Genomic DNA, 17,531 nt, shown 5'->3' on the forward strand with positions numbered 1-17,531 from the left:
CCAGTGCTGACAACCCACAGCCAAATGTGCCTCATACTGACTATCTGTAAGAATGGATTTCAAACAGAAGTAGCATTGATTTGTGAATGCATTTTATAGAGATGGTTATCTTCTTATCTGCAGCAAAGAATATCTAGTTAAATAATGCAGTACAATCAACAGAAGAAAAATGACATTGAAAATAGTTAGTAAAAATTTCTGATAGTTTTTCATGCTGCATTATGCATTTAAATGTAAGTATAATTACTATTATTAATCAGTCACTCACATAGACAACACAACAACAATTCATCAGGCAATTACAATGTCACAAATTTGGTGTCACTGAGGAGGGCAGCAATCTTAAACAGATGACGACAGGAAGTGTTCAGAATTGTCCCCAGTTTTAATTATTAGTATTTGGTGGATGATGGCCAAGTTATTGCACCATTACTATAGGGGCTCACATCATACATATTTACATAGGTTAGCAATTAATATGATTATGACATTGCAGTGCCTGTGTTGCATGTCCAAAGGAACACTGCATCATATTTCTGAACAATACAACCACTGCAATATCATATTTATCCATTGACACCAGGTAAGTGACTTTCAATTAAAATCTCTCTCTTGTACAGGAATATATATAATGAATGTATGAGTGCAGGTGGTAGACACATGGTGGACAACATAAGAAAGTTTTGGTCTGGCCATGAGTCATGCTCGGATAGCCTAAGGATAAGGCGCGATTGCTCATGATAAACGAGAAATCCAGGTTCAAGCCCCAGTCCGGCATAAATTTTCATATCGTCCATTACACAGCTGATGGTTGTCTGTATTTACAACTGTGAATGTGTTTCATGTAATAATAAGATTGATGTATATGTGGCCTGAGGTGCCTCCCCTGACTCTTGAACACAAAACTTTGATGACCACTGGTATAAAAGATGAAGAACTGTTCCACTTACTGAAATGAGTTTTCATCATATGTACTTAAGATCTGTTAAGTGCTGAAACATATTTTTTCACTTTCTGGTCACAATAAAATTAAAAAAATTCAGACATTTCATCCGGATTGTCTTCCCCTTAATTTAAACTTTTTCTTGTCTATTTGAATTATGCCTTGCTGTCACCTTCTTTCTCAATATGTGAAGGATAAAAACATATTCCATAATATATATACCTTTTATACTTGAGTGTATGAAGTTCACATGCACATGCACTTAAATCCACATTTTAATACAGGAAAAAAACTGAAAACATACAGACCACAGGAATCAATAATAAATATCTTACATGCTTCTGTCGTGTTTCAGCCATATCGTAGGCCAAACTAGTTGTGTAATCCTTATACACATCAACAGGTAGTTCATTGAACCGAGTAATAAATGCATGCTTAATCCAGTCAACGAACACTTCTGCCAAAAGCACCATCATACAGTCTGGTAAAAGCACCCAAAATCTTTCTGTGGGATGAAATAAACAGTAATCAAAAATTAATAAACAGACAAAATGTGAAAAAAATCAAAACTGGGAAGTAATCTTCCACAAACTATACGCAATACAAAGGATGCCAAGAAATTTTGGCAATCTGGGCTACAAGTGGATAAGTCACAATTTTTAACTAATGAGTTTTTAATCACATGATTAATAAATAATATAGTTTTTTATGTCTAGCCAGACTGACAATTCCACTTTAACATGTTGGATGTTCTGGCAGTGATCACATCTAGAACCATCATCATAGCATTGGATGACGACAACTAGCCCAATCATCAAAATTCTGAGCATCAATAAAGAATCATCAAACCGTCTGGGCACCTTAAAACATATCTGCTTCTGAGTCTGTTTGGAATTGTTCACACATGCACTGTCAAACAGGCCTCAATTTTTTTTTTTATAATACTCTGTTCTGAACCACACAAAACTGTAAGAATATTAAGAACATGAGTATGCAAAAAACCAACCAATAAGACATTTCTTGGTGGACGAAGAAGTGACGGAAAAGATGCGAATGGGCATCCTTGGCAGCACGGGAAGGAGTGGAACGTTGCCCGACACATAATCAGAAATATATGTATGTGTGTGTGTGTGTGTGTGTGTGGGGGGGGGGGGGGGGTGTTTACAAGCTTCGCAGTGGCAGGTGCAGCGAGGAGGGTATGCCACAATGCACCTATGGCTCCGTCTCATACTGCCATTGCCAGCAACACTTCTGCTATAGTTTTGGAGACTACAGGTGGAGTTAAGGGTTAATTCAGTGCAACCTCTAACATAAAGATGGTACCCATTCTCTTTGCCATATAGAGGAAAGGATGGCTCCCATCTTATGAAATGAACTATAAATTCATTGATTTGTTGCAGCACTATCCAGTTAGTGACATTAACTCTGTAGTGAAATTTGTTGTTGTTGTGTTCTTCAGTCCAGAGACTGGTCCGACGCTCCTCCCCGTGCTTCTCCCCACTTCAGTTCAGTAGTTACATGATATACCCACCTAATCGTCAGCATTCTTCTGTAACACCACATTTCAAAAGCGTCTATTCACTTGTTGTCTAAACTATTTATCGTGCTTGTTTCAGATCCATACAAATACTTTCAGAAAAGACTTCCTGATACATAAATCTATACTCAATATCAACAAATTTCTCTTCTTCGGAAAGGCTGTCCTTGTATCACCAGTCTACATTTTATATCCTCTCTACTTCGACCATCATCAGTTATTTTGCTCCCCAAATAGAAAAACTCATCTGCTATTTTAAATGTCTCATTTCCTAATCCAATTCCCTCAGCATCACCTGATTTAATTCAACTACATTCCATTATCCTCATTTTGCTTTTGTTGATGTTCATCTTACATCCTCCTTTCAAGACATTGTCCATTCCAATCAACTGTTCTTGCAAGTCCTTTGCTGTCTCCGACAGAATTACAATGTCATGGGGCAAACCTCAAGGTTTTTATTTCTTCTACCTGTATTTTAATTACAATGCCCAATTTTTCTTTGGTTTCCTTTACTGCTTGTTCAGTGTACAGATTGAATAACATTGGGGATAGGCTACAAGCCTGTCCGACTCCATTCTCAACCACTGCTTCCATTTCATGCCCTTGACTGGGGCAGGTTACAGAGGATTTAGGTTCACTATGTAGAGGCTTTACTAAGGAAGATACTGTGGTTATTGTGGGTGGGCCGGGCAACAGTATTGACACAGATCCAGGGTACAGCATAGACTGTGACCTGGCAAAGATTGCATCAACATCAAGTCATACCAGTGTTCGGTTTGTGTTGGTTCTGGAGCGCCACGACCGACCTCATTTGAGCTCTTCTGTCAGGAGAGTTAATTTGGAGTTGGAACGGCTACTTGGATCTGGTGCAGGGTCACACATTGGTGTGGTTCCTGTTGATTCACTCTGTAGGTGGGACTATACTAGACATGGCCTACACCTCAAGAAGAAAGGGAAGGGTAAACTGGCTGGGCTGATAGCAGGAAATTTAAAGGGGGGAGGAACTACATCTCATGGTGGATACTCTCTTTTAGTGTAAGATCAGTATCCAGTGGGAAACTCAGCCAGGCAAGTACTAAAGATGTTAAAAAAGTTCAAGATACAAAAGTAAAGTGGAAAATAATGTTAGTATATATCATCAAAATATTGGGGGATTGAAGAATAAAATTGATTAGCTTCTGCTTTGTTTAGGAGATATAGAAACTGAGAATGTAATAGATGTACTATGCCTGTCTGAGCATCACGTTGTCACAGATATGCAAAAGGTTAGCATCAATGGGTACAAATTAGCTGCACATGGAAGTAGAGATAATATGATGAGAGGAGGAGTTGCCATATATGTCAAAAGCTTCCACAGTGTAAAAAATTTAGAAACTAAAAAATTTTGTGTAGAGCAACATATGGAAGCATGTGCCACTGAACTTAAACTAAAGGATGGCACTTTCATAATTGTAACAGTGTATAGGTCCCCCTCAGGGAATTTCCAGCTATTTCTAGACAACTTGGATGCTTTGTTGTGCTATCTGTCAGACCGGGGCAAGCAAATTATCATTTGTGGGGATTTCAATATTGACTCCCTGAAAGAGTGTAATAGGAAGAATGGCCTTGTAGTATTACTCAGTTCTTTCAATTTGAGTTCCGCCATTGATTTTCCTACTTGGATAACAAAGAACAGCAGTACATTGATAGATAACTTTTTTATAGACCAAGATAAGTTTAAGGACATAAATGCTTATCCTGTTGAGAATGGTCTTTCTGATCATGGTGCACAGCTAGTTACAGTACATGACATAGCTCCATGCAGTATATCACATCAGACTTTCAAAGCAGTGTGTTCAATTAACAATATAAATATTGCAAACTTTAGGGAAAGCCTACAGCAGCTAGACTGGGATGAAGTGTATAAGGAACCCGATGCAAACTTGAAATATAACTTATTTCACGATACATTTTTAAGGGTATTTGAAAATTGTTTTCCCAAGAAAATAGTTAAACATAATTCCAAGAAAACATATAAAAAACCTTGGCTAACTAAAGGAATAAGAATATCTTGCAACCGTAAAAGAGAACTGTATCTAACAGCAAGAGTGAGTACTGACCCTGAAATTGCTCAATATTATAAAAACTATTGCGAGGTACTATGAAAAGTTATTAAAAAGTCCAGAATCATGTGTATCATGTCTGAGATCAGTAACTCTGATAATAAAATTAAAGCAATTTGGAATATTATTGAAAGGGAAACAAGGCAACCAAGAGCACAGGAAGACTTTAGTGCCATAAAACTGAATGACAAGTGCACTAACAAACAATCAGAAACTGAAAATATTTTCAATAATCATTTTTTAAATGTTGTGGAGAAAATAGGATCTAGATCTTCACTAGAAGAGGCAAGGCTACTAATAGAAGAGGCCATACCTGCGCAGTTTGAAACAACTGTAATTCCACCAACCTCTCCCTCTGAAATCAGTAAAATAATAAACTCACTGAAAAGTAAAAGCTCTTACGGAATTGATGGCATTTCCAGCAAGGTACTTAAAGCTTGTTCCCCACAGGATTCTCAGCCACGTATGTAATAGCTCTTTGGAGCAGGGTGTTTTCCGCAATAGACTGAAATATGCCATCGTAAAACCACTGAATAAAAAGGGGGATATGTCGGATGTCAACAACTACCGCCCAACCTCTCTTCTGACAGCTCTATCAAAAATGTTTGAAAAAGTAATGTACTCAAGAGTAGCCTCCCATATTTGTAAAAATAAAGTACTAACAAAATGTCAGTTTGGTTTTCAGAAAGGCTTTTCAACAGAAAATGCTATATACCCTTTCACCGATCAAATATTAAATGCTCTGAATCACCGGACATCACCCATTGGTATTTTTTGTGATCTCTCAAAGGCCTTTGATTGTGTAAACCATGGAATTCTTTTAGATAAGCTAAATCATTATGGTTTGAAGAGGGCAGTGCACAAATGGTTTAATTCATACTTAACTGGAAGAATGCAGAAAGTTGAAATAAGTGGTTCATGTAATGTTAAAAGAACAGCTGATTCCTCAAACTAGGGGCCTATCAAGTATGGGATCCCACAGGGTTCGGTCTTAGGTCCTTTACTGTTCTTGATATACATTAATGACTTACCATTCCACATTGATGAAGATGCAAAGTTAGTTCTTTTTGCTGATGATACAAATATAGTAATAACATCCAAGAACTAAGTGATGTAAATTGTAAATGATGTTTTTCACACAATTATTAAGTGGTTCTCAGCAAACAGACTCTCTTTAAATTTTGATAAAACACAGTATATACAGTTCCATCCTCCCCATGAACCATGGACCTTGCCATTGGTGGGGAGGCTTGTGTGCCTCAGCGATACAGATAGCCGTACCGTAGGTGCAACCACAACGGAGGGGTATCTGTTGAGAGGCCAGACAAACATGTGGTTCCTGAAGAGGGGCAACAGCCTTTTCAGTAGTTGCAGGGGCAACAGTCTGGATGATGGATTGATCTGGCCTTGTAACACTAACCAAAACGGCCTTGCTGTGCTGGTACTGCGAACGGTTGAAAGCAAGGGGGAAACTACAGCCGTAATTTTTCCCGAGGGCATGCAGCTTTACTGTATGGATAAATGATGATGGCATCCTCTTGGGTAAAATATTCCGGAGGTAAAATAGTCCCCCATTCGGATCTCCAGGCGGGGACTACTCAAGAGGACGTCGTTATCAGGAGAAAGAAAACTGGCATTCTACGGATCGGAGCGTGGAATGTCAGGTCCCTTAATCGGGCAGGTAGGTTAGAAAATTTAAAAAGGGAAATGGATAGGTTAAAGTTAGATATAGTAGGAATTAATGAAGTTCGGTGGCAGGAGGAACAAGACTTTTGGTCAGGCGAATACAGGCTTATAAATACAAAGTCAAATAGGGGTAATGCAGGAGTAGGTTTAATAATGAATTAAAAAAAAATAGGAATGGGGGTAAGCTACTACAAACAGCATAGTGAACGCATTATTGTGGCCAAGATAGACACGAAGCCCACGCCTACTACAGTAGTACAAGTTTATATGCCAACTAGCTCTGCAGATGATGAAGAAATTGAAGAAATGTATGATGAAATAAAAGAAATTATTCAGATAGTGAAGGGAGACGAAAATTTAATAGTCATGGGTGACTGGAATTTGGTAGTAGGAAAAGGGAGAGAAGGAAACATAGTGGGTGAATATGGATTGGGGGTAAGAAATGAAAGAGGAAGCCGCATGGTAGAATTTTGTGCAGAGCATAACTTAATCATAGCTAACACTTGGTTCAAGAATCATGAAAGAAGGTTGTATACATGGAAGAACCCTGGAGATACTAAAAGATATCAGATAGATTATATAATGGTAAGACAGAGATTTAGGAACCAGGAGATGAGACCTGGAAAAACTGACTAAACCAGAGGTTGTACAGAGTTTCAGGGAGAGCGTAAGGAAACAAATGGCAGGAATGGGGGAAAGAAATACAGTAGAAGAAGAATGGGTAGCTTTGAGGGATGAAGTAGTGAAGGCAGCAGAGGATCAAGTAGGTAAAAAGACGAGGGCTAGTAGAAATCCTTGGGTAAGAGAAGAAATATTGAATTTAATTGATGAAAGGAGAAAATATAAAAATGCAGTAAATGAAGCAGGCAAAAAGGAATACAAACGTCTCAAAAATGAGATTGACAGGAAGTGCAAAATGGCTAAGCAGGGATGGCTAGAGGATAAATGTAACGATGTAGAGGCTTATCTCACTAAGGGTAAGATAGATACAGCCTACAGGAAAATTAAGGAGACCTTTGGAGAAAAGAGAACCATTTGTATGAATATCAAGAGATCAGATGGAAACCCAGTTCTAAGCAAAGAAGGGAAAGCAGAAAGGTGGAAGGAGTATACAGAAGGCCTATACAAGGGTGATGTACTTGAGGACAATATTATGGAAATGGATGAGGATGTAGATGAAGATGATATGGGAGATACGATACTGCGTGAAGAGTTCGCCAGAGCACTGAAAGACCTGAGTCAAAACAAGGCCCCCGGAGTAGACAACATGCCCTTAGAACTACTGACGGCCTTGGGAGAGCCAGTCCTGACAAAACTCAACCATCTGGTGAGCAAAATGTATGAGACAGGCGAAATACCCTCAGACTTCAAGAAGAATACAATAATCCCAATCCCAAAGAAAGCAGGTGTTGACAGATGTGAAAATTACCGAACTGTCAGTTTAATAAGTCACGGCTGCAAAATACTAACGCGAATTCTTTACAGATGAATGGAAAAACTAGTAGAAGCCGACCTTGGGGAAGATCAGTTTGGATTCCGTAGAAATATTGGAACACATGAGGCAATACTGACCCTATGTTTTATCTTAGAAGCTAGATTAAGGAAAGACAAACCTACATTTCTAGCATTGTAGACTTAGAGAAAGCTTTTGACAATGTTGACTGGAATACTCTCTTTCAAATTCTAAAGGTGGCAGGGGTAAAGTACAGGGGGCGAAAGGCTATTTACAATTTGTACAGAAACCAGATGGCAGTTATAAGAGTTGAGGGGCATGAAAGGGAAGCAGTGGTTGGGAAGGGAGTCAGACAGGGTTGTAGCCTCTCCCCGATGTTATTCAATATGTATATTGAGCAAGCAGTGAAGGAAACAAAAGAAAAATTCGGTGTAGGTATTAAAATCCATGGAGAAGAAATAAAAACTTTGAGGTTCACCGATGACATTGTAATTTTGTCAGAGACAGCAAAGGACTTGGAAGAGCAGTTGAACGGAATGGATGGTGTCTTGAAGGGAGGATATAAGATGAACATCAACAAAAGCAAAACGAGGATCATAGAATGTAGACGAATTAAGTCGGGTGATGTTGAGGGTATTAGATTAGGAAATGAGACACTTAAAGTAGTAAAGGAGTTTTGCTATTTGGGGAGTAAAATAACTGATGATGGTCGAAGTAGAGAGGATATAAAATGTAGACTGGCAATGGGAAGGAAAGTGTTTCTGAAGAAGAGAAATTTGTTAACATCGAGTATTGCTTTAAGTGTTAGGAAGTCGTTTCTGAAAGTATTTGTATGGAGTGTAGCCATGTATGGAAGTGAAACATGGACGATAAATAGTTTAGACAAGAAGAGAATAGAAGCTTTCGAAATGTGGTGCTACAGAAGAATGCTGAAGATTAGATGGGTAGATCACATAACTAATGAGGAGGTGTTGAATAGGATTGGGGAGAAGAGAAGTTTGTGGCACAATTTGACTAGAAGAAGGGATCGGTTGGTAGGACATGTTCTGAGGCATCAAGGGATCACCAATTTAGTATTGGAGGGCAGCGTGGAGGGTCAAAATCGTAGAGGGAGACCAAGAGATGAATACACCAAGCAGTTTCAGAAGGATGTAGGTTGCAGTAGGTACTGGGAGATGAAGAAGCTTGCACAGCAGAGAGTAGCATGGAGAGCTGCATCAAACCAGTCTCATGACTGAAGACCACAACAACAACATACAGTTCCATACAGTAAATGGCACAACTCCAGTAATAAATATAGACTTTGAACAGAAGTCTGTAGCTAAGGTAGAATTTTCAAAATTTTTAGGTGTGTCCATGGATGAGAGGCTAAACTGGAAGCAACACATTGATGGTCTGCTGAAACGTCTGAGTTCAGCTATGTATGCTATTAGGGTTATTGCAAATTTTGGTGATAAGAATCTCAGTAAATTAGCTTACTATGCCTACTTTCATTCACTGCTTTCGTATGGCATCATATTCTGGGGTAATTCATCGTTGAGTAGAAAAGTATTCATTGGTCAAAAATGTGTAATCAGAATAATTGCTGGAGCCCACCCACATCTATTTAAGGATCTAGGGATCCTCACAGTATATATATTCACGTATGAAATTTGTTGTTAATAATCCAACCCAGTTCAAAAGTAATAGCAGTGTGCATAGCTATAACACCAGGAGAAAGGATGATCTTCACTATGCAGGGTTAAATCTGACTTTGGCACAGAAAGGGATAAATTATGCTGCCACAATAGTCTTTGTTCACCCACCAAACAGCATCAAAAGTCTGACAGATAGTCAACTAACATTTAAAAATAAATTAAAAGAATTTCTAGATGACAACTCCTCCTACTCATTGGCTGGATTTTTAGATATAAATTAAGGGAAAAAAAACACAACTTAAACATTAGTGTCATGCAATATTTTGTGTAATGTAATATCTTGGACAGACATCTTTTATTAACCTGACACATTCCACAAGGTGTCGTATTCATGATCTATAGAACAAGTATTAATCTAATCTAACCTAATCTATAACTGCCATCTGATCTCTGTACAAATGGTACATAGCCTTTTGCTCCCTGTATTTTAACCATGCCACCTTCAGAATTTGAAACAGAGTATTCCAGTCAACACTGTCAAAAACTTTCTCTAAGTCTATAAATGCTATTAACATAGGTTTCCCTTAATCTATCTTCTAAGATAAGTTGTAGGGTCAGTATTGCCTTGCTTGTTCCTACATTTCTACAGAATCCAAACTGATCTTCCCCAAGGTTGGTTTCTATCAGCTTTTCGACTTGTCTGTAACGAATTTATGTTGGTTCTTTGCAACCGTGACTTATTAAACTGATAGTTTGGTAATTTTCACACTGTCAGCACCTGCTTTCTTTGTAATTGGAATTATTATATTATTCTTGAAGTATGAGGGCATTTCATCTGTCTCATACATCTTGCCCACCACATGGAAGAGTTTGGTCATGGCTGGCTCTCCCTAGGCTTTCACTAGTTCTAATGGAATGTTGTCTACTCCAGTGCCCTGTCAAATTCTTCATGCAGTATCATGTCGCCCAATTCGTCTTCATCTACATCCTCTTCTATTTCCATAATATTGCCATCAAGTAAATCGCCCTTGTATAGACCCTCTATGTACTCTTTCCACCTTTCTGCTTTCCCTTCTTTGCTTAGAACTGGGTTTCCATCTGAGCTCTTGATATTCATACAAGTGGTTCCCTTTTCTCCAAAGGTCTCTTTGATTTTCCTGTAGGCAGTATCTATCTTACCCCTAGTGCTATACACCTCTACATCCTTACATTTGTCCTCTAGCCATCCTTGCTTAGCCATTTTGCACTTCCTGTCGATCTCACTTTTGAGATGTTTGTATTCCATTTTGCCTGCTTCATTTACTGCATTTTTATATATTCTCCTTCCATCAGTTAAATTCAATATCTCTTCTGTTACCCAAGGATTTCTACTAGCCCTTGTCTTTTCACCTAATTGATCCTCTGCTGCCTTCACTATTTCATCTCTCAAAGCTACCCATTCTTATTCTACTTAATTTAATTCCCCCGTTCTTGTCAATTGTTCCCTAATGCTCTGCCTGAAACACTCAACAACCTCTGTTTCTTTCAGTCTATCCAGGTCCCATCTCCTTAATTTCCTGCCCTTTTGCAGTTTCTTCAGTTTTAATCTACACTTCATAACCAATAAATTGTGGTCAGAGTCCACTTCTGCCCATGGAAATGTCTTACAATTTAAAACCTGGTTCCTAAATGTCTGCCTTACCATTATATAATCTGAAACCTTCCAGTGTCTCCACTTCTCTTCCATGTATACAGCCTTCTTTCATGATTCTTAAACCAAGTGTTAGCTATGATTAAGTTATATTCTGAGCAAAATTCTACAAGGCGGCTTCCTCTTTCATTCCTTACCCCCAGTCCATATTCAACTACTACTTTTCCTTCTTTTCCTACTATCAAATTCCAGTCCCCCATGACTATTACATTTTCATCTCCCTTCACTATATTTATGTTATCTCATCATACATTTCTTCAAACTCTTCATCATCTTTGTAGCTAGTTGGCATGTAAACGTGTACTATGGTGGTAGGCGTTGTGATGTTTGAGAAAGAAATATTTTATATTCCCAACAAAGACAAACAGAGATGTTTAAGAAAGAAATATTTATTTTTGTGGGTAATATAGAATCCAGGAACGATTTTTTGAACCATTTATTTGACATCTCCTGAAGCCCTGACAATCATTCACTCTATGTATTACAAATTTTCCTCCAAACTTTTAAGCAGGGAGCACCATCAAATAAAGTATGAAGCTGCCTGATGTCATCTCACTGAAATGAGCACTGTGAAGACGATAAATAGGTGCATTTTACAACTAAGATATCTTTGGCTTCCCTCTGACAACCATGCCTCCATCCTTGCAACCCTCCCTGTTTTCCTTTCCCTGTTGCTTCATAACCTAGGTTGTGAGTAACTGAATCTACTTTCCCTTCTTCCCTTTCTTTCCCCTCTCCTCCCTGATGAAGGAACATTTGTTCCGAAAGCTAGGAACGTAAATTTTCGGTTCTGTTTTTTGTGTATCTATCAGCTGTACTGAGCTGAGGTAAGTACTGGCCAGCCCCTCTATCTCTTTGTTAGTATTTGTTTCACATCTTTATATGAGATTTTCCATTAAACAATTAAAATACAGTTACACATACCCTTTCAGCCATGGACTTCATCAGAAAAAGAAAGAAAACACACACCATTCATTCACACAAGCCAGCAAACCTCATACCTGTCTTCTGCAATTTAATGTGTCATTTTTACGGTAAGTGGAATCTATCTTTTCCCACATTGCTGATATTCCAATCTAGAGTTTCCATCGTTTGAACTTAACAACTAAATACAAGTTTTCCATGCCATTATACATTCACCATACTTTCACTTGATTAGTTATGTCACTATTGCAGCTTGGTGCTGGAGCCATGTAAGGTAATGTCTATCGGTAGTAGTCATAGTAGTCAATCATTAATACTAATAGTAAATTTTATCAGAAAAGGAGAATCATCAACATACGGGGTGGCCAATTGCTGAGAGCAGAAATTTTTGGAAATTTGTGGTAAGGTTCTATGGTGCCAAACTGCTGAGGTAATCGGTGCTTCTTAATGTGCATATTTCTATCAGTCACCGAAATCATTTACTCTCAACAAACATATATTGAATCATTATGCTAAATCTAATGAAGTCCAATGGCTACAATTACAGCTACCTACTGAAAAGTAGAATGCAGTTTTGTGAGTTTTGTGACAACTCGTACCTGATGCTGTACCAAACACTGGTGAACACTACACAAGGTTTGCTAATTAGATGACGGTTGTCACATTTCATGTACAGACTGTGAAGAGTGGTACTGTGTGTGACATGATGAATTTGAAAAGACTTGTCCTATTAAGAATTGGTTCCAATTAAAGGCAATGCCATTTTGCAGTCAGAAGAAGGGGCATAAGTAGGATAAGAAGTAAGTAATGGTCAAAACAATAAGTTGAGGCAATTGATGAATATGATAATAAGTACCAAGAAGATATGAAGTCAAAGTAGGATGACTTGCTAAAAATGAATTAGGCAATGCATTCAGAAAATTCCTTACTTACAGCGGATTTTTTTAAAAAAAATAAAGAATTGTAAGGTATGGAACTGTGGAACAAAAATAAACAAATGTAATATATATTGAAACTGTTGCTAGAATAGGAAACAAGTGCTCAGGTGAAAACGAGAAAGAGAATAATTGTAACAGTGGAAATGAGCCAAAAAGGATAGAATGAGACAATGTTCTCCACCTAATGTTCCCATTTACATGGTGGCACAAATAGTGAAATCGTATTTCCACAATGGAAGGAGATGACTCAGGCAGAGGAAAGAAGACTTGTGAAACAGAAAGAAGTGACACAGAACAGTCAAATTAGGAAGAATAGGCATGGAGCAAAGAAAAAATTCACTACCATTTATTTAGGAGATAAGCTGTTGGTCAAAATTCAAGGAGGTGCTGAAACCGCAATTTTTCGAAGTGAACGTGGGATCATCTGAATTAGTGAACATTCCCACGTTAATGCTTTATATTTGATTTGTCCTAAATACAGAAAAAGTTTGGAATGATAAATGCTGAAGATTTTAACTGAATCATGAAAGGAAGAAATAAAGGAAGGGAGTAGGGGAGTTTATAACTTAAGAGAACCTACATGTGGCATACACAGCTCCCCAGTGTGTTTGCAGTCTTACTTAATTTTCATCTTTCAAACTGCTTTCCCTTAACCTTCATACTCTTCTCTAAATCTGTTAGTAGTCTTGAACAGTATACGAAAGAAGGAAGGGAGAAAGGTTAAGGTTTAAAACCCTGTTGACATTGGGGTCACTAGAGATAGAGCACTTCATGGAATGTGTCAAGGATGGGGAAGGAAATCGGCTGTATCCTTTCAAAGGAATCGGCCCGCATTTGCATGAAGCAGTTTAGGGAAATCATGGGAAACATAAATCTGGATGGCCGGATGCATATTTGAAATGTTGTTCTTCCAAATGTGAGTCCAGATTCAAGAAAAGAAAGGGAACTCAGAACTTAGAAAGAAAAATTGGCTGTGAAAGAGATTCTCAATTGAATTAGAAGGGTTATAGTAACATTAATGATTTCAACCAAAGGTAAAGGTATGTAAAGGAAGGTAGAATAACATGAAGGAAAGCTATGGGAAGGATTCCAAAATGACAGCAGATAAAATCTGAACCTCTCATAAGAAATGAAAAGCATAAAATACTGCAGGTTAAACTAGAAGCCAAGAATGAAGAGAAGTGTGCTGAGATAACAAGACAATGTGACTCAAAAGGATTTCAGTGAGAAAGATCGGGAATAGAGAAAGAGAATGAAAGAGATTCTATTGAAGGAGTAACAGAATATAAAATAAAAACTGCAATTAAAAAAGTTAGAAGGATGAACTGAGTAGGAATTTATGAAGGAAATCTGACCTGCAAGGAGTAAATGGAGAAAGAATATGGTGTTCCAGATGATATACATCTTATAAATGGGAGACACCTTTCCGAATGTTAGTGAAGCACACAAACTGAAGGAGGTAACATAAAGAAAACAGGTGTGAAAATGACCAGACTATCAATTTAATAAGTCACGGTTGCAAAACACTAACACGAATTCTCTACAGACAAATGGAAAAACTGGTAAAAGCCAACCTTGGGGAAGAAATGTAGGAACATGTGAGGCTAAACTGACCCTCAACTTATCTTAGAAGAAAGGTTAAGGAAAGACAAACATACATTTATAGCATTTGTAGACTTAGAGAAAGCTTTTGACAATGTTAACTGGAATACTCTCTTTCAAATTCTGATGGTGGAAGGGGTTAAATACAGGGAGCAAAATGCTATTTACAATTTGTACAGAAGCCAGATGGCAGTCATAAGAGTCGAGGCGCACGAATGGGAAGCAGTGGTTGAGAAGGAAGTGAGACAATGTTATTCAATCTGTATATTGAGCAGGCAGTAAAGAGAACAAAAGAAAAATTTGGAATAGGAATTAAAATCAAGGGAGAAGAAATAAAAACTTTGAGGAGTGCCAAAGACATTGTAATTCTGTCAGAGACAGCAAAGGACTTGGTAGAGCAGTTGAACGGAATGGACAGTGTCTTGAAATGAGGATATAAGATGAACATCAACAAAAGTAAAACGAGGATAATGGAATGTAGTCAAATTAAATCAGGTGATGCTGAGGGAATTGGATTAGGAAATTAGACAATAGCAGATGAGTTTTGCTATTTGGGAAGCAAAATAACTGATGGTTGAAGTAGAGAGGATATAAAACACAGACTGGCTATGGCAAGGAAAGCGTTTCTGAAGAAGAGAAATTTGTTAACATCGAGTATAGATTTAAGTGTCAGGAAGTCTTTTCTGAAAGTGTTTGTATGGAGTGTATCCACATGCAGAAGTGAAACATGGATGATAAATAGTTCAGACAAGAAGAGAATAGAAGCTTTCGAAATGTGGTGCTACAGAAGAATGCTGAAGATTAGATGGGTAGATCATATAACTAATGAGGAGGTATTGAATAGGATTGGGGAGAAGAGAAGTTTGTGGCACAACTTGACTAGAAGAAGGGATCGGTTGGTAGGACATGTTTTGAGGCATCAAGGGGTCACCAATTTAGTGTTGGAGGGAAGCATGGAGGGTAAAAATCATAGAGGGAGACCACGAGATGAATACACTAAACAGATCTGGAAGGATGTAGGTTGCAGTAGTCACTTAGAGATGAAGAGGCTTGCACAGGATAGAGTAGCATAGAGAGCTGCATCAAACCAGTCTTTGGACTGAAGACGACCACCATGATGACCACCACCACCACCACCACCACCACCACCACCACCACCAAAAAAAAAAAAATCACTTAGTCTACAGCAAGAGATATTGAATGCTCTACGAGTCTTCTGTAGCTTATCCATAAGAGGCACTGAATAATTATTCTAAAAAATTAGAAACTCAATCTTCCAGTAGTTGTGGTACTCAAACCAATGAACGGTGAGATCATAACCACCATGCTTACTTAATAATGTATTTCAGACCACACACCAAAAATGGATGTGTGTTATTTCACTTCCACTACAGTCTTTTAATACCACGGATCCAATTCATATTTTTATTTCGCATATAGACTGAGGTTCATTTCTTAAAACTAAGAATCAAGATTAGTACAAATGATCAGCAATCAGGTGACATTAAAGCCTATAATTAAATGGAAGGATACAGGGGTTGGGCAAAAATAGGGGAATACTACAAGAAATGCATGTTAGAACATAAATGCAGTTGCTGGTCAAATCTGCACATATGGTTCCAGAATAGGGGCAAAAAACCTTTTCAGTAGTTGCATGGGCAACAGCCTGGATGATTGGCTGATGTGGCCTAATAACATCAGCTAACACAACCTTGCCGTGCTGGTATTATGAACAGCTGAAAGCAAGGGGAAGCTACAGATATCCATTTTTCTCAAGGGCACGCAGCTCTATGGTATGGTTAAATGATGACGACATCCTCTCTGGTAAAATATTAAGGAGCTAAAATAGTCCCTCATTTGGATTTCAGGGCAGGTACAACTCATGGTAATGTCGCTTTCAAGAAAAACAAAATTGGACATCTATGGGTTGGAGTGTCGAATGTTACATCCACATCTGCAAGCCACTGTACGACACTTGGCGGAGGGTACCCTGTACCACTACTTGTCATTTCCCCTCCTGTTCCACTTGCAAATAGAGCAAGGGAAAACCGACTGTCTGTACACCTCCGTATGATCCCTAACTTCTCGTATTTGATCCTTCCAGGCTGTCCCATTTGAGTTCCTGAAGCATATCCGTAACACTTACATGTTGTTTGAACCTACATCTAGCAGCCCACCTCTGAATTGCTCCAATGCCTTCCTTCAATCTGGTCTGGTACAGATCCCAAACACTCAAGAAGTACTCAAGATCATGTTGCACGAGCATCCTATATGTGGTCTGGCTTACTGGTAAACCACTCTTTCCTAAAACTCTCCCAATAAACTGAAGTTGACCATCTGTCTTCCCTACCACAGTTTTCACATGCTCGTTCTGTCTCATATTGCTTTGCAGTATTACACCCAGATATTTAAATGACTTAACTGTGTCAAGCAGGACACTATTAATACTGTATCTGAACATTACAAGTTTTTCTTGCTACTCAACCACATTAACTTACATTTTTCCACATTTAGGGCTAGCTGCCATTTGCACACCAATTAGAAATATTGTCTAAGTCATCTTGTATCTTTCTACAATCACTCAACTTCGACACCTTACCATATACTATGACATCATCAGCAAGCAACTGCAGATTGCTGTCCACCCTCTCCGACAAATCACTTATGTATAAAGAGAAAAACAGCAGTCCTATCACACTTCTCCTGGGCACTTCTGACAATATCCTTGTCTCTTAAGAGCACTCGTCATTGAGGACAACATACTGGGTCCTATTATTTAAAAAGTCTTCGAGCCACTCACATATCTGTGAACTTATTCCATGTGCTCATAACTTCGTTAACAGCCCGGAAATCTAGAAACATGGAATCTGCTAGTTGACCTTCATCCATAATTCTCAATATATCACGTGAAAAAAGGGCAAGGCGAGTTTCGCATGAGTGATGCTTTCTAAAACCATGCTAATTCATGGACATAAGCCTCCTAGCCTCAAGCAAGTTCATTATAAAACTTCCTGGCAGA

At 38.4% G+C, this 17,531-nt stretch overlaps 1 protein-coding gene across 1 annotated transcript in view; it reads right to left on the minus strand.

Moving 5' to 3' along the window:
• LOC126413380 (protein TAPT1 homolog) overlaps positions 1-17,531 on the minus strand; it is a 135,967-nt gene that overhangs the window by 14,954 nt on the left and 103,482 nt on the right. The window contains exon 8 of the mRNA XM_050083260.1: positions 1,279-1,448. Within this exon, the coding sequence (XP_049939217.1) occupies positions 1,279-1,448 (170 nt within the window). The remainder of the gene's footprint in view (positions 1-1,278; positions 1,449-17,531) is intronic.

Source organism: Schistocerca serialis, chromosome 1 (assembly GCF_023864345.2).
Source record: "Schistocerca serialis cubense isolate TAMUIC-IGC-003099 chromosome 1, iqSchSeri2.2, whole genome shotgun sequence".
Classification (NCBI taxonomy): Eukaryota; Metazoa; Arthropoda; class Insecta; order Orthoptera; family Acrididae; genus Schistocerca; species Schistocerca serialis.